Genomic DNA, 24,800 nt, shown 5'->3' on the forward strand with positions numbered 1-24,800 from the left:
AAGTGAGAAATATGAAATAAGAATTCAGCACCATTTATTCACAAGTATTATAGATCTATTTCTTAGCTCTTAGGCGTAAGTGTGCACTTTGTGACCTTTTTAAAAATCTATTTTAGTGCCTATGATGATCCCCAAAACAACTTCAGAGACATTAAAGCACAAGATCAACCCCTCAGCTGGTGAGACATTTCCACAGGCAATAGATGTCTTGCTTTATACCCCAGGTAAGGTGATGTATTGCTTTCTCTATGTTAGCCCGGCTTTAATTAGCCTATAAAGCATGTTATCTCATAACACCTGGTATTATGACTGCCTGATTTTGTTCACATTCTGACATGCTTTGGTTGTGCATTGAATACTAAACCAGAAAATCATTAAGAAAGAACAGTAACATTGCATATTAAGGTACTCCAAGGCATAGCTTTTACAGTCTTAATTTGTCTTCCTGAGTGTATATGCCTTATAATAGACTTCAATTATGTGTTAATGTGCTGATTTCCCATTAAGACTTCTGCTTCATTTATTGAGCAGCGTGGATGAATGATGCTCCACCACTGATCAATATTCATTGTTATTTTTTTATTTTTCAGTAGAGTCATGTGGGGGTGTTTGGTTGAACCACAGTGCAAGGAATAGTGTACCACCTCTTGAAATCCCAGCCACACCTATATGCCCATGACTCTTATTGTATAGTATGTGATCTAATGTACTATTCATCGCATGTAATTTAAGTCGATCCCTGAAGAAAGCAGTGTCAATTTCCTTGCGAGCTTTTGTGTGACACGTGGCACATTTGTATCTGACTGATTCAAAAAGCATTGGAGAAAAAAAAAGTTAAGGACTCTGTGCAATGGGCATGAATTTAGGTAGCAGATATGTTAGTTCTGGAAGTTCCTAACTCTTAACTTCATAGCCTTACTAGTCTTCTGGAGTAAGTTCATATGTAATTCCTAGTATTTGGGTAATTTGAGACAAAAGGGTAAAGTTAGTGGAATTCCAAAGTTAAGAAAGTGGGCAGGAGCAACTGTATGTGGGTGGGTGGGTCGTAGTGGGTTCAGTGGTGCTTTTCTTTCGTTCTAGTAAGAGGCTTCTAAGTGGAGCTCTAATGGAGCAGATTTGAGTAGATTTATTAGTTGTATTTCATAAGGCTTAAAAGCCTTCCTGCAATACCGGTTAGCTAAGCAATTAGTCATCAATGAAAAAGATTATCTCTGCTCTGAATAACTTTGAAGTATAAGATTAAACCATAAGGTGAGGTCAACAATTAGACGAGAACAAGCACAAATCCATTGTGAAAGCTGTGTCATTCATTAGCTGTTGATGTAAGTTGTAGAACACAGAGGGATTTTGTTAGAAAGCTGCTCTGCCTAATAATATTTTTCCCACGTGTCCCCAAAAGTGGTTTATTTTCTTTTACCTCTCTCATCTTCCCTGCTTCGTTTGTAGGGCACCTTGACCCTTCAGAAAGACCTGGCAATGCTCATCCGAAACTATGGTGTGCTTTAAATGAGGGGAAAGTGGTCGTCTTTGATGCATCTACCTGGTCTATTCAACAACACTGTTTCAAAATGGGCCACTCTAAACTGGTAAGACTGACACAGGTATCACAATTGCTGCTTTAGCTTGGTGTTTGCTATAGCCTGTATTATCCTGAATCACTGTCGTTCCTGAGAAGTTATAGAAAGGCATTTGAGTTGTCTGGGCTTCAGTTAACTTGGAGAAATGGAGATTTTTAAGGAAAACAGAAAGAAGATAAAATGGATTCATAATGAAACAACCCAACTGGTGGAAGTGATGGATTGTATATCAAGAGGGCCTGCTGGCCTAATGGTATGGCTTCTTGGGGCAGGAGGGTGGGTTTGAAACAGTTGAGGAGAAAGAATAATGGAGAGAATCAGTATAAAGAGAAGATGAGACAAGCCCTAAGAGTGGATGGAAAGTCACTTGTGCTCTGAAGAACTGGAAACTGGGGAAAGGTGTAAGGAAATTAGCTGGATGATACTGAAAGAGAGAGAGCATTCTAAAAGAAGATGACTCAACCAGCAGGTTAAAGAGTTGCTTGTGAAAGACCACCTGAAAAGAATAATTCAATGAAAGGGGAAGCTGAACCAGAGCTGCGGACTGAATAAAAAACACACAGTAGAGAGAATATGCAGGAAAAGGGATTGGATAGGTGACTTGTGTGAAAGCTGAGAAACATCACTGTGGGTGAGCGTGGAAGAGAGTCAAAAAGGGAGTGGTAAAGTTGATAGTGAAGAGCTGGGTGGAGGGAAGATGGAAATCCAGGAAAAGAGTCAGATACCAACCTGTTCTAAAGAAGAGAAAGAAAAGAGGAGAAAGGTTCGGAACTGACAGGACTCAGGAGGGAGAGAAATTTAGAGCTTCTGAATGGAGGAAGGATGTTTTGGAGACAGTAGAGGAGAAGACAGTATTTACTTAGACACTACTTCTAACTGAAGTAGGAAGTGTGTTTGTATCAGATGGTTAGGACAGCTTCTAATCCAGAAGAGAGAAATACACTAACTTCTGTGGTTTCCCCAATGCCCTCTAACTCTTACTTTATTTGGGCCTGGAACCACAGCTTTGAGTCAGTTACCAAGATACATTATTAATCCTATTTACTGAAGGATAAACTCAGCAAAGACATCTGTCCTGTCACATTATTTATGGAGCAGAGCAAAGGATAGAATACTGGAGTGTCAAGTCTTGGTATCTTACTTATCTTACACCAGAAAACAGCAGCAGCTTAATATAGACTTTTTCTGTGTTACAGTAAAGAGTGGGTTTTTTTCTAGATTTTATTTAATCCTGCTTTTTCTCCCCAGACTTGTATGATCATGGTAGAACAGAGTCAAGTGTGGATTGGTTCTCAAGACTCCATCATTTATATAATCAACACCCACAGTATGTCTTGTAATAAGCAACTAAATGATCATCGTTCTGATATTACAGACATCATTGTGGAGAAGAAGAATGGAATACCCAGGTATATTTAATTACCACATTTTCTTAAAAATACATATACAAGCAAACGTGGAGGACGTCTGTACTACCAGAAGGGTCCTGGACACATAGAGAATCCTCCTGTGGTTAAACAGAAAGCCATTTTTTGTAGCTAGAACAGTATTCACCAGCTTAAAGAATTTGGCCCACAGTGAGCAGAGGACTAGTTAAAGATTGAAATGATATAGTATGGTGCTTTAATTAGACTGAAACAAAGGCACAAAGTTAACTTGTGGTCAAGGAAAAGGAGCCCATATAGGAAACAAGTGCCTGATTTTCCTAGATGTTGGAAAGAATGTATTGTTTTAAATGGGGGGGGGGGGTTGTCCTGCTAAAATAAGCCTTCATTTAGCCCATTTTTGTAGCTCCCATATTGTATATGGTAAGCTAAGAATTTCCTTTTTAAAAAAAGAGCATTATGTACTTTGGAACAAAGAGGATAAAGGAATGCTTTTTTGGATGAGGACGAGAGCAGCCAGGAATTGGCAACATCCAATGATGAATCAATACAGATGGGAGTTTAAAGACCACTTCATTTTTGCTTTGAGCACATAATTGACTAAATGTTGACAGTGTGGTTCTGGATTTTTCCTCTCTGTTTGGAAAAGAAATAATACATTTATGGTTTTGTTCAGGCAAAATACTTTTTGGTCTTTTGGTGGCCCAGGGAAGAGTGTGGGCTGGAGGCCTTAACCTGTTGTCTTCCCACGGGAGCAACAACTCCCAGGCCAGACTGGACATCAGCCACAGCTCTGCCAGTGCTGTAGCAGGGGTAACTGGGTTTCAGGGAGAATTTGCTTACGTGTTGTTGGAACCTTCTGAAAAAGTTTTTGTCATCTGAAAACAACAGATGTTAAAGGTTTTAAAAAAAAAAAAAAAAAAAAAAAAGGGTTAGTATAATTTGTTTTCTCAGGTGAAGTTGTTGTGGATAGAGTCATGCATTTCACTCATAGGAGAGAAGCAGCAATATACTTTATTGATATAAAACAGTGAGTTAACAAAGTTCAATGGTAAATGCAACAGTAGGTTAACAAGATTCGATGGCAAAGTACACTTGGTAATTTACTGCATAGAGGACAGGGTCAGTGAAAACTGACAGGGAGACCCTTCTGTTGAGTCACAAGGTTTAGAGAGGACCCCCTTGATTTCTAAACGCCTTCTCAGAGAGGAGTCCAGGTGTGGCTGGATCCCATCGTAGTCCCAGACTTGGTCAACGGTTTATGTGTAAAGAATTATATATGTGCAATCAATCTTTTATATCACTTAGCTAATATTTCAAAGTTTAGCATACTATTAGTCACTTACCAAGAATCTGTTGCGGCAAAGAATCTCTCAACCTCAAGGAGTAACCTTGAGAGGTGTCCCTACTTGAAGGGAGATCCTGATTTTGCAGACTGATGCTGTGCAGGACGGCTCAACGGGCCCTGGGCTGTCCGCTATTTTAGAGTAATGTGATTGACTTATAGTCATATTTATAGAATAGAATTGTCTAGGTTGAAAGGGACATTTAAGATCAAGTCCAACCATTAACCTAACACTGCCAGAACCACCAGTAAACCATGTCCCTCAGCACCACATCTGCCTGTCTTTTAAATATTTCCAGGGATGGCAACTCCACCACTTCCCTGGGCAGCCTGTTCCGGTGCTTGACAACCTTTTCAGGGAAGAAACTTTTCCTAATATCCAATCTAAACATCCCCTGGCGCAACTTGAGGCCATTTCCTCTTGTCCTGTCACTTCTTACTTGGGAGAAGAGACCAACCCCCACCTCACTACAACCTCCTTTCAGGTAGCTGTAGAGAGCGTTAAGGTCTCCCCTCAGCCTCCTTTTCTCCAGGCTAAACAACCCCAATTCCTTCAGCCACTCCTCATCAGACTTGTTCTCCACACCCCTCACCAGCTCCGTTGCCCTTCTCTGGACGCGCTCCAGCACCTCCATGTCTTTCTTGTAGTGAGGGGCCCAAAAGTGAACACAGTACTGGTGGGACCTCACCAGTGCCGAGTACAGGGGGATGATCACTTCCCTAGTCCTGCTGGCTACACTGTTCCTGATACAGGCCAGGATGCTGTTGGCCTTCTTGGCCACCTGGGCACACTGCTGGCTCATATTCAGCCGACTGTCAACCAGCATCCCCAGGTCCTTTTCTGCCGGACAGCTTTCCAGACACCCTTCCTCAAGCCTGTAGCGCTGCATGGGGTTGTTGTGACCCAAGTGCAGGACCCGGCACTTGGCCTTGTTGAACCTCATGCCATTGGCCTCGGCCCATCCATCCAGCCTGTCCAGATCCCTCTGAAGAGCCATCCTACCCTCAAGGAGATCAACACTCCTGCCCAACTTGGTGTCCTCTCCAAACTTACTGAGGGTGCATTCGATCCCCTCATCCAAGTCATTGATAAAGATATTAAAGAGAACTAGCCCCAGTACTAAGCCCTGAGATTGTATTTGCATACCAGTGAGCCATCTGGGTCACTGTTACAGACAGCCCGTGCCTGCTGTGTGCTGTCTGTCCCCCAAAGTCCAGAGTGAGCTGGATGCAGCCATCACGACCCCCACTGGTGGTTATGGGTGAAGTGTGTGTGTGTGGGTGCATCGCCACAGCAGTAGCAAAGAAAAATAGTTTTGAGATACTTTTGTCCTAACTTGAGAGAGAAAGAGAGAAAATCCAACAGGCAATGTTATTCCGGGGAATTGTAGGGAAATTTTTTGTTGTACTTAACTCTTCATGCGTGATGTAATGTGTGCTCTAGTTCGCTTAGAACTCTGAATTAGCCTGCAGTGTTTCCAGTGGTACAGAGTTTGTAAAGTATAATCTTAAGAAGAAAAAAATATCTGTAGTAGAATACTTTGGTTCCAACAGGAGACATGAGCAGCTTGAAAGTTGGGTGCTCGGCTGCAACCCAGAGGTGTTGGTTGCTTAAATGCATTCAGCTGCCTAGAGGCAGCTACCTAGAGAATAGCGAGGGGAGAAAAGAAGTTTAGTTCCTTCCCTAGGCATCTTGGTGGGCACAGGATGGACATGCTCCTGTCCGCTCAAGACTCTGGTCACCTTGTTTAAAAGAATTGAAGCAGTCTAATTGTTTGCTATTAAAATAATGTTAGTATCTAGCCTTGAAGCCTTTTGGACTTCAGTCCATTTTCTTTTGGAAATCGTTACTGTGCTTTACTCTTCTAGTCTCTGAAATGAAGAATGTTAATACGGCTTAGTGTAAAATTGGCTATTTTGCAAGTAAGTCACTTCTGTGTATGCATTCTGTTCTGAACATGAATGTACACTATACTATTGTTATTATTTTTTTAATCTGTACCAACAGTGAAGCCTACTCAAGCAGTTTAGATGGAACAGTGATTGCTTGGAACATCAGCACCCTGAAAGTTAACCGTGTCTTTCAGCTGCCCTGCCAAAACCTCACTTCTATCAAGCTTCATAATGACCAACTGTGGTGCTGTAAGTTCATTCCTCAAATAATTAAAAAAAAAATAAAATTGCATCTTCACATAATACACTGTTTTATTGGACAGAACAATACATTAATCTCAGACTTACGTGTGTGTGTGATGTTCTTCCCCCATTCTCCACTTAGTCTGTTTAAGCAGCCTTCAGTAGGTAAGGCCTCTAAAACACTTATACAGATGGTTAGTTTGGATTGCTCTGGGAGGTATTGCTCCTGCTGCAGGACGTGACTTCTGGCTGCACTGTACTTGTCTGACCCTGGCGATGCCTGTAAATTGTAATGGGAAACTTTGAGAAAGTCCTTTTAAAGTTTAGAGGAGCAATAGCGGTTGCAAATCACATTTGTTATTTCAGCTAGATTTACAGTATTGGTCTGACTTGGTAATCCCCAGACTTGCATTTTGACCACTTCCAGAAATGTCATCCCCTCTGTAGGAGTTCAGATGCATGAAGTAAAGCTTTGTGCTAGGGTAAAAGATCATCTTGAAGTTGTTTCATAAATGGTGACCAATTCAAGAATTTTGCGCTGATTCTCACTACTGCCATACGCAAGAGCCTGGATCCAAACATATCTTAAAAGAACAGCAGCTAAAACCTTGGAGAATTCCTGGTCCTGCTGTGGGCAGTAGCAATGCTGCCATTGCTGTGGTGGGTGAAGGATTATTCCTGTTAACTTTGTAGCACGGACACTTGTTCTCAGTTCTGTAAATGAAAATAAATGTGTACTTGAGAACCTAGGTATGAGATGCCCTACTTTTAAGGAGTTTGTTCCCTCTCCTCTTACCATTTTTGGACTCTAAACTAACAGGTATGTGCACTGCAGAATAGCAACTAGTGTTTAGAGAAAGAACAGATCTGAAAAATAGATACTGTGAAAACCAGGAAGAATTACCTCAAAGATTTCACTGTTGATTGAGTACCAAGACAGTTGGTAGATCCATCCACTTTATTTTGCCTTTTTTTTCTCCATGGTTTATAGAGATGGAGGAAGCGGGCACTTCTGTTACTAAGTCTTTATCTTTAACATTGAAGGTACTGGAAATTGCATACTTGTAGTGTCAACTCATGAATTTCGACTCCAGATGAAAATTGAGCATCACCTGAAGGATGTGTGTTCCTACTTTCTCTGCTTCCAGCTCTTTCCTGAGGTATTACATTTAAACTGTTAATAGAGTTTAAACAAAGCATGACTATGTGGCATTACAAGCTGTAGCTACTTATCACAATATACTTCCTGTCAGCAGTGCTCATGTTAAATGTATCTTTCTCTGCTTTAGAGAGACGAAGTGTGGGCTTCTTATTCAGGGAGCAGTGACCTGTATATTTGGAACACCAAAGACTTTACAAGTACACCTCAAAAGATTCACCTTCAAGATTGCTCTGAGATTACGTGTTTGATACGAGTTAAAAATCAGGTGAGAGACATTTGGACTGTTTTTACCCGTTGTGGAATTCTTTACTGAATTTTTGTTTGTTTGCAGCTCTCTTGGTTAGCTTCCTTACTGGGTGTTTGCATACATACTGGTTTGAAACGCTGATTCCTCTTTGCAATCAGAGAAGCTAATGACTGCCCAGCACAACTGGCCGTTAGAGGTATACCCCACAGTGCACGGTCAGGCCAAAAGCCTCATGGGTAATTAAATGTGGTGACTTTTATTAGCCATTGACATTTTCAGGGAACCGTAGAAACTGAAATTTTAGATCCCTTGATATTTAATCTCAGGGCTCCTAAGAATAAGCCTTGGAAAAGGTTAATAGACAAACAATAAATGCCAATTAGCTGGCCTGTTTTTATAGATGACCTTTTTCTTGTTTAGTTACCATATTCCTAACTCAACAGGGACCAAAGGAGCCAATGGCTTCCTACCATAGCATCTTGTGTCCCTGTCATTATTTGCCTCGGGCTGTATACCTGCTCTTTCTGCATGGTATCAGTAGCTGTGCAGATGATTGTAGTTGTGATACCACGTGGACAGGTTTAGGGTTAATTTGCAAATAAATAGCTAATATAAATCTATTGGGAAAGCAACTTTCTGAATCTTTTTCTCAGCTTTTCCCTCCTTCCTTCTGAAAAAAATGTCTTTCTTCATCAAGCGCCTCAGGAAATAGGGAAGCTTTCTCTGTATTCAGCCCTTGGTTAGATTTGTAAACCAAAATGGAAAAACCTTTTGAGATATCCTTCCGCAAAGGAGAGATGGATATATTTAACCCACGTTTTAAGGGAGTTAGAGGTTTGTTTGGAAACTCCAAGGCATTTCACTCTCTTTTGTTCTTTTTAAGAACTTTGTTCCTTTTCTTTTCCGCTTACTCCTCACTCAGTTCCACCTTAACTACCATTGTAGTCCAACTCATTGATACCAAAGGAACAACTGGAAAATGTTCCTGTGTGATCCATCTCGAGTGTTCAATGTGCCGTCTTTCAGCCTGCCAACAGCTTGGCAGCCTTGGATGTCCAAGGGGGTGTCTGGAGCCCGTTGTAGTAGCTGGAACACCCATATTCCTGTTCTACACAGCATTGCGCTTATTGAGAATGAACTCACAGCCTGGTAAAGGCTAGCAACAACACTGGTAGGGTTGTCTGCCACGGACTTGCTTTTAAATGCTTTAATTAAAAACAAGCCATTGTTTGTCTTTAAGAAACTTGAGACAAAACCAATTGCACGATTTATCTGACATAGGATGCTTTCTGGCTGGCAAACGTTACTAATACACAGCGGTGGATACTTACCCGGTACAAAACTATGCACAAGAAGACCACAGCTGTTTTCTGCTGTGCCGGACCAGGTGCAGCTGACCCCATATTCTGCCTCTAACGGTGGCAATAGCAATGCTATGTAGGGAGGGCCTGTGAACCTGGCCGCTATCTGCAGTAAGTTCCCCTTAAGTGCCCTCACCGTCCATGGTCCTTGTTTAGGGGTACTAAATTGTGCACCTCTGCCTTAGTCTTTTGTTATCTATTTTTGGACCCAATCTCTGTGGATCTGATTTCATTTTGAACTCGCTGGTGCCACAGTTTCCCATAGCGGCAGTTCCTGTAGTTCACTGCCGGCCATGTACAGAGAAGTACTTTTTTCTAGGTGAAACTGAACTCTTACTGGTTTCCACGTGTGTCTTGTACTTCTCTAATTGCGGCATGTATCAAACAATGGTTCTACATTCTGCTTGTCTGCACTTTTATGATTCTGTAAACCTTAATGTGATCCCTCCTTAGTTGCCTTCTTCCCAGCCTTCTTCCCAGCCTAAGGAGTCCTGGCTTTTTCCATCTTTGCTCATGTGACAACTGTTCCTTTCTCTTGATAGTTTTAGTTACTCTTCCCTGAATTTTCTCTGTCCTTGCAGTGCAGAGCAAAACTGCACACAGCACTCGAGATACGGGCATGCTGCAGTTTATACAGCGGTAAAGTGACACCTTCGGCCTTACTCCCTGCACTGGGTCTGTGGAACTAAAGACGAGTTGTCAGAGCGAGCAGCTCCAGTGCCAGCACAATCGGCAGCAGAGCACTCTAGCACGGTGCACAGCAGGGTTCCTGAACCTGGGGAACCTCAGGGGAGCCGAGAGACCCAGCAGGAGCCCGCAGCTCACACCACAGCAGCTGAGGACACCTGGGCAGGGCCAGGAGCAAAGGTGGCCAAGCCCCGACACCTACAGACGAAACCTCTGGGGAGCGCTACCAGCCAGGAGAACTTTGAACAGGGCAGGCAAACAGGGCATGGGGTGGCAGTTCGAGCAGGAAGGGCGCTGTAACTCTGCCGGCTCGACTGTGGAGCAATGGTATCCACCTGGCAGAAGGCCTTGTCCTCTCTAAACTCTGCACCCGCTACCACTGAGGAAGCTTCCCAGACAGGGCTCTAAGGAGGAGCTCCTCTGCTTGGTGACAGAGCTCCAGGAGGAGGGGCGTAGGTTGAGGAGTATCAGGGAGTCTGAGAGGGAGATAGATGTGAACTCCAGCAGATACATATATATCATAGAAAGGTTTCACTTGAAAGGGACCTCTAAAGGTCATCTAGTCCAATCCCCCTGCAACGAGCAGGGACATCTTGCAGCCCTCCAGTACCTAAAGGGGGCGTACAGGAGAGCTGGGGAAGGACTTTTTACTAGGGTGTGTAGCAATAGGACAAGGGGGAATGGCTTTAAACTGGAAGAGGGCAGGTTCAGATTAAACATTAGGAAGAAATTTTTCACTTTGGGGGTGGTAAGGCACTGGAAGAGGTTGCCCAGAGAGGTTGTTGAGGCCCCATCCCTGGAGGTGTTCAAGGCCAGGCTGGAGGTGGCCCTGTCTATGGGGGGGTTGGAACTCGATGGTCTTCAAGGTCCTTTCTAACCTAAACCATTCTATGATTCAGCTGGGTGTTCAACTGTATATATAGGAAATTTTCAGAGTTTCCCTTTTCCAGCCCAGCAAGACAGAACCTTCGCTGTGTCAATGTGGCACTATCCCCCAGACTGAAGCGTGAAGTATTGAAAATGACTATGGTTTGGTTTTGTTTTCACTCCAGGTGTGGGTTGGCAGCAGTGCAAGATCGCAAGGCAAAAGCAAAGGGAAGATCTACGTGATCAGTGCTGAGAAGAAGACTGTGGAGAAAGAGTTGGTTGGTCATGCTGATACGGTAAAGGCGCTGTGCTCGGCAGAGGACAGATATGTCCTTAGCGGCTCTGGAAAGGAAGAAGGGAAGATTGCCATTTGGAAAGCGGAATAGTTAAGCTATTCTACCTGTGCTGGAAAAAAGCGAAGACCTCAGGCTGTGTTTTTACTTCAGCATTTCACATATATTTCGATCACCTGTCAGTGTTATTTTTTGGTATTTATTGAGTTATTGTAGTACTACATTGTTGTAGAAAATCGAAATAGAAGTGAAGCTCTCCTTGCACCTTGTACTGCTCCTGCACGTTTGATATAGAAAAGGAAATGTGAATAGAGGGATCGCTGGCTTTAGACTTGATATGTGGTGTTGTGAAGGATCGGGGTTACGGGCCAGGCTGCGTGGTGCAGTTTGCACCGACTGACAGCGCCAGCGCCACCTCAGTAATTCCACTGGAGCTCTTTCTCGGCAGTGCATGGGTTGCCTAAAAAATGGGATTCGATACTGTTTTCACAGCCTGTAAGAGCTGAAAATGGTCACCGAAAAGAAAAAAAAACTAAGTGCATTTGTTGGATTTGTGGAGTTACTGTAAACGCTGAGTATCTTTCTGACCTAGCAGCTAGGTTTAGCTGGGGAGGCTCTCCGTTACCCAGTATGTATATTTATGGTGCTGTTTTATTTAAAATGGAGACAGAGACAGGCTCTCCCGGATCCTGCTGAGAGCTCCCTGCTGGTGAAACAAGATACTTGGATGCTTTTAATGACTGTTTTACTTTTCCAACTTGTTTTTCCTTTAAAAACAATGCACAGCACTTGGCATTTATAACAGTTTGTCACATTCTTTTTTTTTTTCCCCCTTCTGAAGCTGTTAATTTATTTAATTCCCATATATATTACACTGGCTTTTGGAAACAACCTTTCAGTTACTGTGCAAACAAACCTCTGCCACTCCTCCCTTCAGTCGCCGTTTCTGTAATTGAGGAACTGCTGTTATTTTGCATGGAACCTGCTTAATTTTTAAGTTCCTCAAAGTCATCAAACTACTCCTTAATTACTGAAGCGAGCGTCATCAGATTGCAGTGTAGGGGACTCTCCTGAGAAGCATTCCCTAATCACTTTTTGATGTTTTTGCTTTTTCCATTGATGACAATTATCTACAAGTAAAACAATAAATCTGTGCAGAATAGTTTTCTCTGCATCACTGCTGAGTAAAGTGGAATACTATATTTAAAATATTGTAAATAGAAGGAAAAAATGGGCTGCTACTTTTGTTAATATATATAAACCAGTGTAGGCCTAGTAGAGGTGTAAACTACTGGAAATATACTCCATGGAATATTTCTAGCTCTTTCGATGTGCTGATGAAAGGTTTTATCATGTGACGGTAACTGAAATTTTACCTTTTTAGGCTTGGGGTTTTTTTTAATTTTAAGAATATTAAACACTATATTGATACTCTGGCCTCTCTTTGTACTTTCTTTTTTTTCCTGTGTAACTTCTTAGCCAATACAAGAATCACAGAATGGTCCAGGTTGGAAGGGACCTCTGGAGATCATCCAGTCCCACCCCCTGCCAGAGCAGCGGCACCTACAGCAGTTGCACAGGACGGCGTCCAGGAGGGTTTGGAATGTCTCCAGAGTGGGAGACTTCCCCCACCTCTCTGGGCAGCCTGTGCCAGTGCTCTGCCAGCCTCAAAGGAAAGAAGTTCCTCCTCATGTTTAGATTGAACTTCCTATGGTCAAGTTTGTGCTCGTCACCTCTTGTCCTATCAATGGGCACCACTGAAAAAAGACTGTTCCCATCCCCCTGGCACCCTCCCTTTAAGGATTTAGAAGCATTGATAAGATCCCCCCTCAAGCCTTCTCTTCTCCAGACTAAAAAGCCCCAAGTCCCTCAGCCTTTCCTCATAAGAAAGATGCTCCAGTCCCCTAATCATCTTTGTAGCCCTCTGATGGTCTCTCTTCAGCAGTTCCCTGTCCTTCTTGTACCGGGGAGCCCAGAACTGGACACAGTACTCCAGATGTGGCCTCACCAGGACAGAGTAGAGGGGGAAGATGACCTCCCTCGACCTGCTGGCCACACTCTTCTTGATGCACCCCAGGATGATTTTTAGCACTGATTTGAATCCTGTCTGTGTACTATGGAGAATAATTGCTGGGGTTTCCCTCTCTAAATATTCTCCTTTCTAAAACCGGCTTCTGCTGGTAACGTGTCCTTCTTTGAGCCCTTTGCCTGTAACTTTCAGGTTCCTTATTTCCTCCCCTGGCAGCTGGCTGGCTCCTGGCAGTGGTAAGTTTAATTGTTTACTGAATTCAAAGATTTCTCTGCACAGAGACACCGCCAGCACTGGTAGTGACATTTCACTTGCTGCAGAGAGGAACGCAGCTACACCACCCCGCCACCTGCCTGTCGTTGCCTTCGTGGATTTTCATTTCTGCCAGACTTTTTAAACCTGGTTTTGCCTTCTCAGCTGGTTCGTACCCAGCTTGTGAAAATGTCAGGTGACAAAACTTGCAAATATCGATTTTTTTATTTTTTTTTGTGTGCTTGTAAATTCTTTTATTCATAAAAGACTCCAAAGTAATTTGTTGGATGGATACATAATTTATTGAGATGTCTCCTTTTTAAAAACACTGCTTTCTTTAATGCTAGCTGTTGAACACCAGTATATAGGAGAAGAGTTTAACCACATCAAACTATGAGATACCAAGATCCTTCAAGAAAGCCAACCCATCCCCAAGAGCAGCAGGACCAGCAGTATGAATTCCACTGACTTGAGGAGCCCAATGCCATGTTGGTGTGAGGAGAAAGCTCAGGTACATGTTCAGTTACTATTTCAGCTGTGGAAATGATCCTGCGGGAACAGCACTGCAGGGTTTTGTTCAGTTTTCAGTTACTTTCTGTGGGCCCCTCGGTGGTGGGAAGGCAGAGAGACAGGAAGGGATCCTCAGGTCCCTGGGGGTCCTCAGAGCTCCTCTTTGCCATGGTCTAGTTGCGAGTGCGCAGCCTGCACAGATCCTGCTGACTGATCAGTGAATCACAGAATTGTTTAGGTGGGAAAGGACGTTTAAGATCATCGAGTCCGACCATCAACCTAATGCTGCCAAAACCACCAGTAAACCATGTCCCTCAGCACCACGTCTACACGGCTTTTAAGTACCTACAGGGGTGGTGACTCCACCACTTCCCTGGGAAGCCTGTTCCAATGCTTGACAACCCTTTCCAGGAAGAAACTTTTCCTAATATCCAATCTAAACATCCCCTGGTGCAACTTGAGGCCATTTCCTCTTGTCCTGTCACTTCTTACTTGGGAGAAGAGACCAACCCCCACCTCGCTACAACCTCCTTTCAGGTAGTTGTAGAGAGCAATAAGGTCTCCCCTCAGCCTCCTTTTCTCCAGGCTAAACAACCCCAGGTCCCTCAGCTGCTCCTCATAAGACTTGTGCTGCAGACCCCTCACCACCAGCTCCGTTGCCCTTCTCTGGACGTGCTCCAGCACCTCCATGTCTTTCTTGTAGTGAAGGGCCCAAAACTGAACACAGTACTTGAGGTGGGACCTCACCAGTGCTGAGTACAGGGGGACAGACAATCAGTTCCCTAGTCCTGCTGGCCATACTGTTCCTGATGCAGGCCAGGATGCTCTTGGCATCCTAGATTTGTTGTTTGTCAACACAGGGGGACTCGTGGGTGAAGTGGTGATTGTTGGCTGTCTTGGTCACAGTCACCACAAAGTGGTTGAGTTTCAAATTGTTGGCGATAGGAGAAAAACTGCCAGCAAAATTTTGACCTTGTGGATGGGGAGAGCAGGCGTGGGACTGGTGAGGGAGCTGGTTATTAAGGTCTCCTGGGAATCTGTTTTGGAAGGTATTGGGGGTCCAGGAATGCTGGTCTCTTTTTAGGAGCCATCTCTTAAGAGCATAGGAGCAGGCAATTTCAAAGTGTTGGAAGTCAAGGAAATGAGGCAGAAGGCCTACTTGACCTAGCAAGGACCTTCTTCTGGAACTTAGGCAAAAAAGGCAAGTGTATGGCCATCAGAAGCAAGGACAGGTGACATAGGAGGACTACAGAGAGCCACCCCCAAAGAAAGAGCTCGGGGTTTGGGTTGGTGGCAAGTTGAATACGAGTCAAGAGTGTGTCCTGGCAGCCAAAAGGGCCAACCGTGTCCTGGGGTGCATCAAGCACAGCACAGCTGGCTGGTCGAGGGAGGCGACTGTCCCGCTCTGCACTGCACTGGTGCAGCCCCACCTCGAGTACTGTGTGCAGTGTTGGGCACCTCAATATAAGGAGGACATCAGATTATCAGCGGGTGTCCAGAGGACACCAAGATGGTGAAAGGCCTCGAGGGCAAGACTTAGGAGGAGCAGCTGAGGTCACTTGGCTTGTTCAGCTTGGAGAAGAGAAGGCTTGAGGGATGACCTCACGGCAGTCTACACCTTCCTCAAGGGGTGCAACGGGGTGGAAGGTGCTGATCTCTCTCTGGTGACCAGTGATAGGACACGAGGGAATGGAGTGAAGCTGCATCAGGGCAAGTTCAGATGGGACATTAGGAAAAGGTTCTTCACTGAGAGAGTGGTCAGTCCCTGGAAGAGGCTCCCCAGGGAAGTGGTCGCGGCCCCAAACCTGTCAGATTTAACAGAGCATCTGGTGAACACTCTTAGTCATATGGTTTATTTTGAGTAGTCCTGCGAGGAGCAGGGAGTTGGACCCGATGATCCTTATGGGTCCCTTCCAACTTGAGATATTCTCTGATTCAAACCAAGGGATGGCAGTGTTTGCTTCCAGAAACAACCCGGCTGCGATGACGGGAGATGCTTGGAAAGGCCAGCTGTCTTGGGCTGGTTGCCATCTCCTCTCCCCAACGGGGCCATGGCGTGAGGTGGGACACAGCCCCTTCCCCTGCCATCCAGTCTGCGCTCATGGGCAGCTGCCAGTCTGTTTGTAGGGCCAGACCCACTGAATCCTGCCTTTCACTGTCAGCCTTTTGGAGTGAACGAAGCGAAGACACCATCCTCCCCCCTCTGCCATGAATTACTGACCTCTTCCTCCATCCATTTCTGCTGCCGCATTCCCAGCCCTCTCCCCACGACTGCCCGGGGATGCAGCGCACCTCAGGGGTGGCATCGATGTGGGTCCCAGCCGTGATGGGGTCAGCTGCTGTTTGGGGGCCAAGGTAGGACATAAGCTGCAGGATTCTTCCCGGTGTCTTGTGTCCCAATCCATGATGCTTCACCCCATGTCTCGGCACGGGTCCCCTGCTCTTGGCAGTGGGTCGGTGGCCTTTGTGCCACCCCAGGTGTCAGGACAGGGAGGGGATGCTGCACAAGTGCCACTTGGCACATCCCAGGCCCAGAGAAGGAGGCGAATGCTGCCTGCTCGGGGCTGGGAGATGGAGCGGCAGCTGCCCACCGCCCTTGGCCCCAGGATTTGGGCCGCTCTTCTGCTGTCTCCTCTTTCCTCTTGCCCTTGTGGCCGAGAGGGTCAGTGGCATCCTGGGGTGCATTAAAGAGTGTGGCCAGCAGGTCGAGGGAGGTCATCCTTCCCCCCTCTGCTCTGCCCTGATGAGGCCACATCTGGAGTACTGTGTCCAGTTCTGGGCTCCCCGGTTCAAGAAGGACGGGGAACTGCTGGAGAGGGTCCAGCAGAAGGCTACAAAGATCATCAGGGGACTGGAGCATCTCTCATGAGGAAAGGCTGTGAGACCTGGGTGTGTTCAGCCTGGAGAAGAGAAGGCTGAGAGGGGATCTCATCAATGCTTATCAATATCTAAAGGGCGGCTGTCAAGAGGATGGGGCTAGACTCTTTCCAGTGGTGCCTAGCGACAGGACAAGGGGCAACAAGCACAAACTGGAACATGGGAAATTCCATGTCAACATGAAGAAAAAAATGCTTTACTTTGAGGGTGACAGCACTGGCACAGGCTGCCCAGAGAGGTGGGGGAGTATCCTTCTCTGGAGCTCTTCAAAACCCACCTGGACGCGTTCCTGTCCAACCTGCTGTAGGTGCCCCTGCTCTGGCAGAGGGGTTGGACTAGATGATCTCCAGAGGTCCCTTCCAACACCGACCATTCTGTGACCGCAGTGGCCCTGCAGGGCTGGTTCCCTGCCGGGTGGCTGCCCCCTGCCCCTTTTCGGTGTGTGAAGGGCTGCCTGCTGCACAGGCACTGAACTCGAGGGTGTGTCTGTGGTGTCACCCCCTGGCACCCCACAGGCACATTCCATGTCCCCAGTGAGCTCTGTGCTCATGAGTGGGTCGTGCAGCCCGGCTGGAGCTGCTGAGCGGTATTGGGGGGGGTGTCCAGGAGTCCACAAGGTCTCAGCTCTGCCTTGTGTGGGGCCACCACCTGCTACCCCAGCATGGGAGAGATGCCACGCTAGCTGCCACAAAGCCTCGATGCAGGGACCGACCCCACTAAAGCAGATGGGGGGGTGCAGATACTGGTTTGCTGTTCCATCCTCGGTCCAGACTGGAAAGCGGGGCCAGCGCTGGGGCAGGTTCCTTTCCCGGCCATTCCCAGCCACTCCAAGGCCACTGCGAGCTATTTTGTAAGGGCCACGTTTAACGGGAACAATAGCTCAGGCAGTGATGCAGCTCCTCTGTCCTCACCCCTTCCTCAGCACACTCCGGCCAGCCCAGACCCGATGCCCTCCTCCCACCCCGCTGCTCCCGGCTGGGGACCGCAGTGTCCTGCTCCTGGGGCCAGGGGATGAGTCACATCTCCTGAGCCTGGCGAAGTGCTGCCTCGCTAGGGATCACCCTGCGGGAACCACAGCACCACAGGGGGTTGTGCTTCCCACCTCTCTCCCTGAGCCACATCCTGCTGCAATGCTGGGAAGGATGACGAGGGCTGCCCCCTCCTCCCCCACTCCTGGCAGGGGTTCAGGCTGATGGATGGATGGATGGATGGATGGATGGATGGATGGATGGATGGATACTTGGGAGGAGATGCATGGACAGAGTGGGGCTCAGCCTTGCAAGACCCAGCCCAGGGACGTCCAGGTTTATTTCTCTGCTGCCTTCGCAGCCCTTTTGCCTCTTCACTTTTGAAGGACAGTCCCTGCCACTTAATCCCCTCGTCACTTTGGGCTCTGCGAGGCAGTCAGAGCCCCTCATGGTGAGGACGAGCGCACAGGGCTCTGCTGAGCGAAGGGACGAGGCTGGCAGAGGCTCTTGTCCTTGTCCTGGTTTAACCCCAGCATCAGGCTGCTCGCTCGTTCCCCCATACTGCACAGTAGCCCCATATTGGCTGCTACAAGGAAAATCATCCCAGTCAAAACCAGCACAGCCGTCCTCTGGGTCTGCTGTAGGCATTCGGAGCAGCTCCTTCCCTGGCGAGTCAGGGTCCACCCTTGGCACTGGGAAAAAAGCAAGTTCATAGCCCAGACTCAAAGTCAGAATCACTGCGTGTTATCTTTTCACTTCTTAACCTCAGGTCCAGTGAGAAAAGAGCGCAGCTGAGCTGTGTTCAGTCAAAAAATGAACCAAACACTGCGTGGGCATCGACTTCTCTGAGCTGCTGGTACTGATTCCGAAGAAGTGCCTTCAGGAGGAGTCACAGATCAAATCTCTCAAGTAAACTGTTGGAAATCCAAGCAGGACAAGTGAGTTCTTCACACTGCGAGTTTAACCCTGTCAGCTGGCACGTGTATTCTGACACAGACATCCCTCCCTCCCTCCGGCTTTCCCCTCTCTTGTCCGAGCGGTCAGTCAGTCTGGATGTGAACTGGTTTCTTTGGAAGCTGCTTATGGTTGGTTTCAAAGCAAAACCTGACCCTATTTCCTCCTGAAACACTCCCAGGCCCTTCCGTGCAGAGGGATCCCACGCCAGGGTGAGGTTGAGGAGTGGAAAAGGCCGATGGCGCTGGCAAAGGAGGGACGAGACCCCCCCTGCTGCGATGGCGGGAGCGCCCTGCCACCCGCTCGAAGGGAAGACCCTGCACTCAGCCCCTCGGTGATGGCATGAGAGCCGATGGATTTTGCTGGTTTAGCAGGTGACCGCCACCCCTCCACGTCTCCTCCTGGGAACGGGCCAGAGCAACCAGGGCCAGGGCCGGGTCTGCAGCCGGGGACGTACACCTCTCCCAGGCGTCGCTACTTTGCTCCTCCACCTCCACTCCCTCACGCCTGCAAGCGCCGGGCGAGTTTCTCACGCAGCTGCAAATTGCGACGCTTGGTTGTTTTTTTGGGTTTTTTTTTGGCTAATATTCGGTAGTAGCATTTTCAGAAATACTAATTCTTTGTCTCGCACAGCGTAGGGCGGCAGGGAAGTGGCAGCGGCGGCGTTCGGTCGGGAGCAGGGAGGCTGCGCCGCCGCCGGCCCCGCAGGTGCCTCCGCTCCCGGTCCCCGCACACACCACAGGAATGCGAGCTACCAATGCTTACTGAAATGTTTATTAAGATCGAACTTCAGAACAACGGATCGGAACACAATGCCTCGTGGAGTAGGATATTTCTAAATTGATTTTCCTTTTCTATGCGTAAATGAAAATCAAGATTATACAAAAAGAACAGAAAGTGCAGAACACAATAAAACAGTTCTCATGCAACAAATCTCTTTTTTTTTAACCTTAAAACAGAAAATAAGCTCAACAGTGTAGAAATAAAAAACCATACATACATTATGCCATCTACGCACTCAAACATTCATCTGTGACATTACTTTTCTTTATCCCTTTTTCCTCATAAAACTTAACATTATGTGTTTAACACATGCTTATAAACATTGCTAAACTCAGCAAGAGCTATTATAGTGCCCCAACTTAATAAGTTGATAAAAAAGTAGTTGTCATATGGCCAGTTCACAAAGGAACTAAATATTCTCTTTTCTTTTTTTTTTTTTTCTTTTTTTTTTCACTATGAGATGCCTATATGCAGCTTTCTATTAATAGGAGGCATTTAAAATAAGCTGGTCATTTGGCTACCAAAAGGGCTTAGTGTTCATGTTACATCAGAAAAAAAACAATAAATATATTAAGAACTGCCAATTTGTTGAGAGAAAAGTCCTTCTGGATTTTTGGGGCTATTTACTACAATTTGGCTATCACTGAGGACTCAATAGGTGCAGGCTAAACGAGGTGGTGCCAAGTTTGGCTCAACACTCCCGGAGCTTCACCCCCAGCTTCAAAATTTGAGAAAAAAAAATGCGTCAGAGCATGTCAGATTGGAACCGTGTCCTGGGTTTTGGCTAAAGCTTCAGTAGATCACAAGGACATCAAAAGCCTTTTAATTTTATCTCTTCTCGGGGCAGGGGGGAGGTATTTGTCCCTCCTGGGCACTCCCAGGTCCTCCGGGCTCCCTGGGGCGAGGGAAGGGGAGGTTCAAAGCCAGGTGAGCTGCAGGGCTGCTTGGGTCGAGGAGCCGAATAAATTCGGTTTTCCAGGAGGTGATCTTAATTTTCAATTATCGGAAAAACTGCAACATCTTAAGGAGCAGTCCTTGCTGCCCCCGCAGACAGTTATGAAAAGGCAATTGAGCGTTTTTGTTATTATCTAACCCGATTTCCTAACTGCCTGAGCTGCTGAGCCTCGACAACAGAACGCCCCGCTGATATTTGAGCTTCCGCGGCGCGCCTCTGCCAATGGCTTGTTCTGGATGCAACATGAGAAACAGAAAACTTTGGGTAGCTCCACTTTTTAAAAAATGACCATTTTTCGATGCACTTTACAAACGTTCAGCTTTGTCGTTTAAGGAAGAATAACAGCTAGAGGATTCTCTGTAACCATAAAGTTTCTGCAAAGAAAAATAAAATTTGGTATTTCTTCTACACAGTCATTAAAAACATTTCTGTGCAACATTTGGTGTTCGTTACATTTATTTGGCCTACGAAAAGGAAACAAGGACAAAACAGCTGCAAATAAAACCAACTTCTCTTTCACAATAGATACTTCAGATGCCGAAGCTGCTACATGTGCTTGGAATATCATGCAGGAGTTTACTTATTCAGTTAAATAGGATACATATTTATAGCTGAGCTCGTCTCGCATAGGAGTAGGATGAGGGAAACCTGGAAGAACTCAGTTGAAAACATTGCTGAGTAGGGTGATGACGAGCACACAACCACCGGAGATATTTTGGCCCGAGCAGTGTGTATATAAATGTATATACACACAGACACATAGACACACGCACACACGCACCTGAAAAAACCCCAACTCTCAGTGACTGAACTACAGTTTGTCGCAGGGACTGAACAACGGCGCGTCACCAAACTTGGCTCGGCGTCTACGCAGAATTATTGCAGACGGGGGCGACCACTGAAAATGAACATTGACCCTGCGACGCGCTTCTGGGGATGAAGATTCCTCCCGATCTCCCCTCCTGCCCGGACACGGAGGGAGCTCTCTCAGGAACAAATTGTGACTTTATTAATCAACGTGACCTCAACCCGCATGGCTGCAAGACCCCACCGGTAGCCACGAAAATCCTGCTGTTACTGGTGGCCATTGGAGGAAGGCCAAAGCTCACCACAAGCGGAGGGCGGGCGGATGCGTTTCTAATGATGGAACTGAGGTTTCAAGGAGGAACCTGGCAATAATCACCGGTGTTGTCGCTGTCATTCCAAGTGCTGGGGGGGATTGGGATCAGACGGGAGAGGAATGAGAAAGGCTCAGCCCTCACTTCCATGCCTCCGTGGTAAACCTCACGCAAGCCTGTTTCATCTGCGTGCCAGCATCGGCACTGGCAAGAAAAGCAGGAGGCGACATTCGCAGCTGCTGCGCCGGGAATATTTCATAGTCCCAAAAAAGGCTCCAAGTGAAAGGGGAAAAGGACATTGTGTGTTTCAAGGAGCACTAACCTCCGTTTGGATTTACTGGCTTCCTCCCTTCTGACGATGAACAACCCGCGTCTTTCCATAACTGCTTACTACCAGCGCTAGCAAACGACCAGATTGGTGTTATTAAAAGGCTATTTAGATAATAAATCTCTATGAAAGTCATCTAACCAGCAGGAAGAGAAACATTCCTCAGAAATTATTGCTTCTGGAGTCTGAAATTGCCACTCATAAACAGCGCAGATCCGACTGGACTCTTGCAAGAACCTACGGGTGCAAAATCCATACTACGCCTTTCCAAGTGGTGAAAGTTTGAGTTTCTCTGCTCTCACATGAAATATTTCTAGATGGGCAGTTTACTGACTGCAGCACTCGAGAATCTGAGCATTAACGGTGTCTCACGTTTGGGGTGTTACACGTCACCAGAAGGACTGCAGCAGAATATGTTAAAATTGTTTACAGTATAGAGCAACATAGAATGAAACCACTGAACCTTAAGCCTGCAGCAGTAAAGGTCCAAAGAGATGGGGCACACTGGATGAATTTGAACATACAGTAATACCGACAAACAAAAAAAGGATGCTTATTGTCACCAGGAATAAAATAAAGCCCCTTCAACCCTCTCTTCCTACAACTTCTGCAACAAACACAACAAATCTTACTACTTTACCTTTTAATCGTGACCCAAAAAAACCCTTTTCTGTATCAAAAGATAAGGTAAGGGACACACAAAGAAATAAATCAGTGCCCACTCTACCCTGAGAAGTGGCAGGGCTAGAAAGAAAACTCTCTCAAATTCAAGAAAAAGTGTTACTACGAAAGATGTCGGGATCCCTCACCGGCGAGCAGAGCGGGAGCCAGCGCGGTGGTTTTGCCGGCTGGCCGAGGTACAGGAGGAGATACTTTGGCAGGGGCTCCCCCAAGTTAATTCTTCTGGCAATACTACAAATACTTCAGCGCGTTTACAATGGATAATTATTTCCTTCGGCTTTACCGGGGAGTGAAATAGAGCTTCCTGCTACAAGGCAGCGTGCATACTCATGCCTTACGAACGGTAATTAAACAGCCCCATAAACAACTCCAAATACGGATTTTTAACATCCAATTCTTAGAAATGCTGGCTGGGACAAAATCGGACCTGCCCTGCCTTTGATTGAAACCCTCCGGCTTCAAAATGTCCTTCCTCCCTCCTCACCCTTCCCCTGACTGAGAAAGCTAAATAAACGTGTGCGAGCTCACCCCCAAAACGGTCTCACGTTCCCTCTGCTGGGTGTGAAGCGAGAGGCAGCTTCAACTTCTCCCTCTTTGCAGCTGGACCTTGGTCAGCTCGATGGTGCCGTGAAAAAAATCTTGGCTTGCGAAGGTGCTTTGGGGGAGTAACGGCGATTTGAAACCACACTAATCCATGAAGCTCAAGGGGAAAAGAGTAAGGCTGGCACCGGCCAGAAGATGAAGATTTTTAAACTGTAGAAGAACCTTTCCAGAAATAGAAATTAAAATAAGGAGTACTTGACAGCGTTCATTTAACCAAAAGCGGAATCTTCAAGGAGCTTTAAAAATAAAATATTAAAGCTATTTGAAAATGTCTAACTCAGCGTGTATTTTACACGAATGCCAGTTATAGGGTGAAATACAACACTCATCTCTGTTATATATGAACATCACCAGAATATATTAAATGTAATTGAGATGATAAGATTCACGGCAGAAGTTCAGTTAAAGTATTTCTCACAACTGATTTCTTCAACAAGGTCTCGTATTCTTCAGTAGTATTATTCCCCTGTCTGAACACAGTTCACAGTATTGTGTTCTAAATAAAAAAAATATTCACCTTAAAGAAAAAGACTTTCTCGAGACACTTGGGAAAAAAAAAAACCAACTAAGTCCTGTGCGATTACGTGTACTTTCGTGCTTGGCGATTTCACCAGCCTAAAAAGAACATCGTCACCCTTGATAGCATAGGACATCGGCACTGACTGAAAGCCTTCAGCTAAGAAACCCACGTATGCCACCAGGAATTCGTCTAGGATGCTGGCCAAGACTGCGCGTTAACTTCAAATATACCAAAACATACATTTCTTAAATACACCGACAATTCAAGTAATTTATTAAAAACTGCTTTTCATTTTGAAATATATATTCTTCTTCTGAATGACTATATTGCAGCATGATTTACACATGCATTTTAAAGTACTGTAGTACGAGAAGTTTGAGGCAGCAGAAATCTTACAACGAGCTGGGATTTGTCTGTTTAGCACACGGATCGACTGCAGCCCAGAGGTCCATGCGAAAATGAGTAAATAGCATCACAAACACTTCTTGTGAGACGACAAACGGAAGTTCGGTTTCTAAAGTTCCCTTAAACGGCTGCTGGATCGCTGAGCTTTGGCCGCCCACGGATCGGGGCACGCCGCTAGCGATCTGAACGGTATTTTAAAATCAGATTAACACAACTCTTTTAAACTCTTCACAGAAAAAATGTCTTTGCACTGCAGCTATGTCCTGAATCAAGGAAGGGGGCATGGAGGTTGAGCTGATAACATCGGGGCAGCAGCTCGGAAGAGCTCCAGCCTACAATTCCTCCAACACGGCGAGTGGAACAGCAAGACATGCCAGTGGATTGAATTTTAAGGCCTAAAAACTGTTTCTGACACAGATTTTTATACACCCAGACTATGCCATAAAGTGACGGAGGTAGGCCTTCAGTTTACCTTGTTGTACTGACACCGTGCCTTTACCTTGGCTGCCGCGTTCCCAGCCAGGAGGTTAACGGATTATTAAAAGTGCAATTAATCAACGACTTCCTTTCCCTACAAAAGAGAATCCGCATGCCTCCTCCCACAAAGCTGACCCCAGAGACGCCCTTTCTCCACGGCAGCTTCATCCAGAGATGATCAGGTTTAAATGCCAAGAATCCCCCCCCCCCCCCCCCCAAATTCACCAGCACGCAAAACTCCCAGCTAAAAATTGTCACAGCGTATTCCAACGACATTCAT

The 24,800-nt window shown here is 46.1% G+C and overlaps 1 protein-coding gene across 1 annotated transcript in view; it reads left to right on the plus strand.

Annotated features, from left to right (window-relative positions):
* Window positions 1-12,490, plus strand: part of DENND3 (DENN domain containing 3) — a gene marked incomplete at its 5' end in the record, with an annotated part of 45,171 nt that extends 32,681 nt beyond the window's left edge. The window contains 7 exons of the mRNA XM_082499345.1: window positions 117-224; window positions 1,447-1,586; window positions 2,826-2,986; window positions 6,316-6,449; window positions 7,488-7,603; window positions 7,733-7,870; window positions 10,953-12,490. Coding sequence (XP_082355471.1) covers window positions 117-224; window positions 1,447-1,586; window positions 2,826-2,986; window positions 6,316-6,449; window positions 7,488-7,603; window positions 7,733-7,870; window positions 10,953-11,153 — 998 coding nt within the window. The 3' untranslated portion in view covers window positions 11,154-12,490. The remainder of the gene's footprint in view (window positions 1-116; window positions 225-1,446; window positions 1,587-2,825; window positions 2,987-6,315; window positions 6,450-7,487; window positions 7,604-7,732; window positions 7,871-10,952) is intronic.
* Between the last annotated feature and the right edge of the window lie 12,310 nt (window positions 12,491-24,800).

Source organism: Vanellus vanellus, assembly GCF_965231255.1.
Source record: "Vanellus vanellus genome assembly, chromosome: 2".
NCBI classification, from domain to species: domain Eukaryota; kingdom Metazoa; phylum Chordata; class Aves; order Charadriiformes; family Charadriidae; genus Vanellus; species Vanellus vanellus.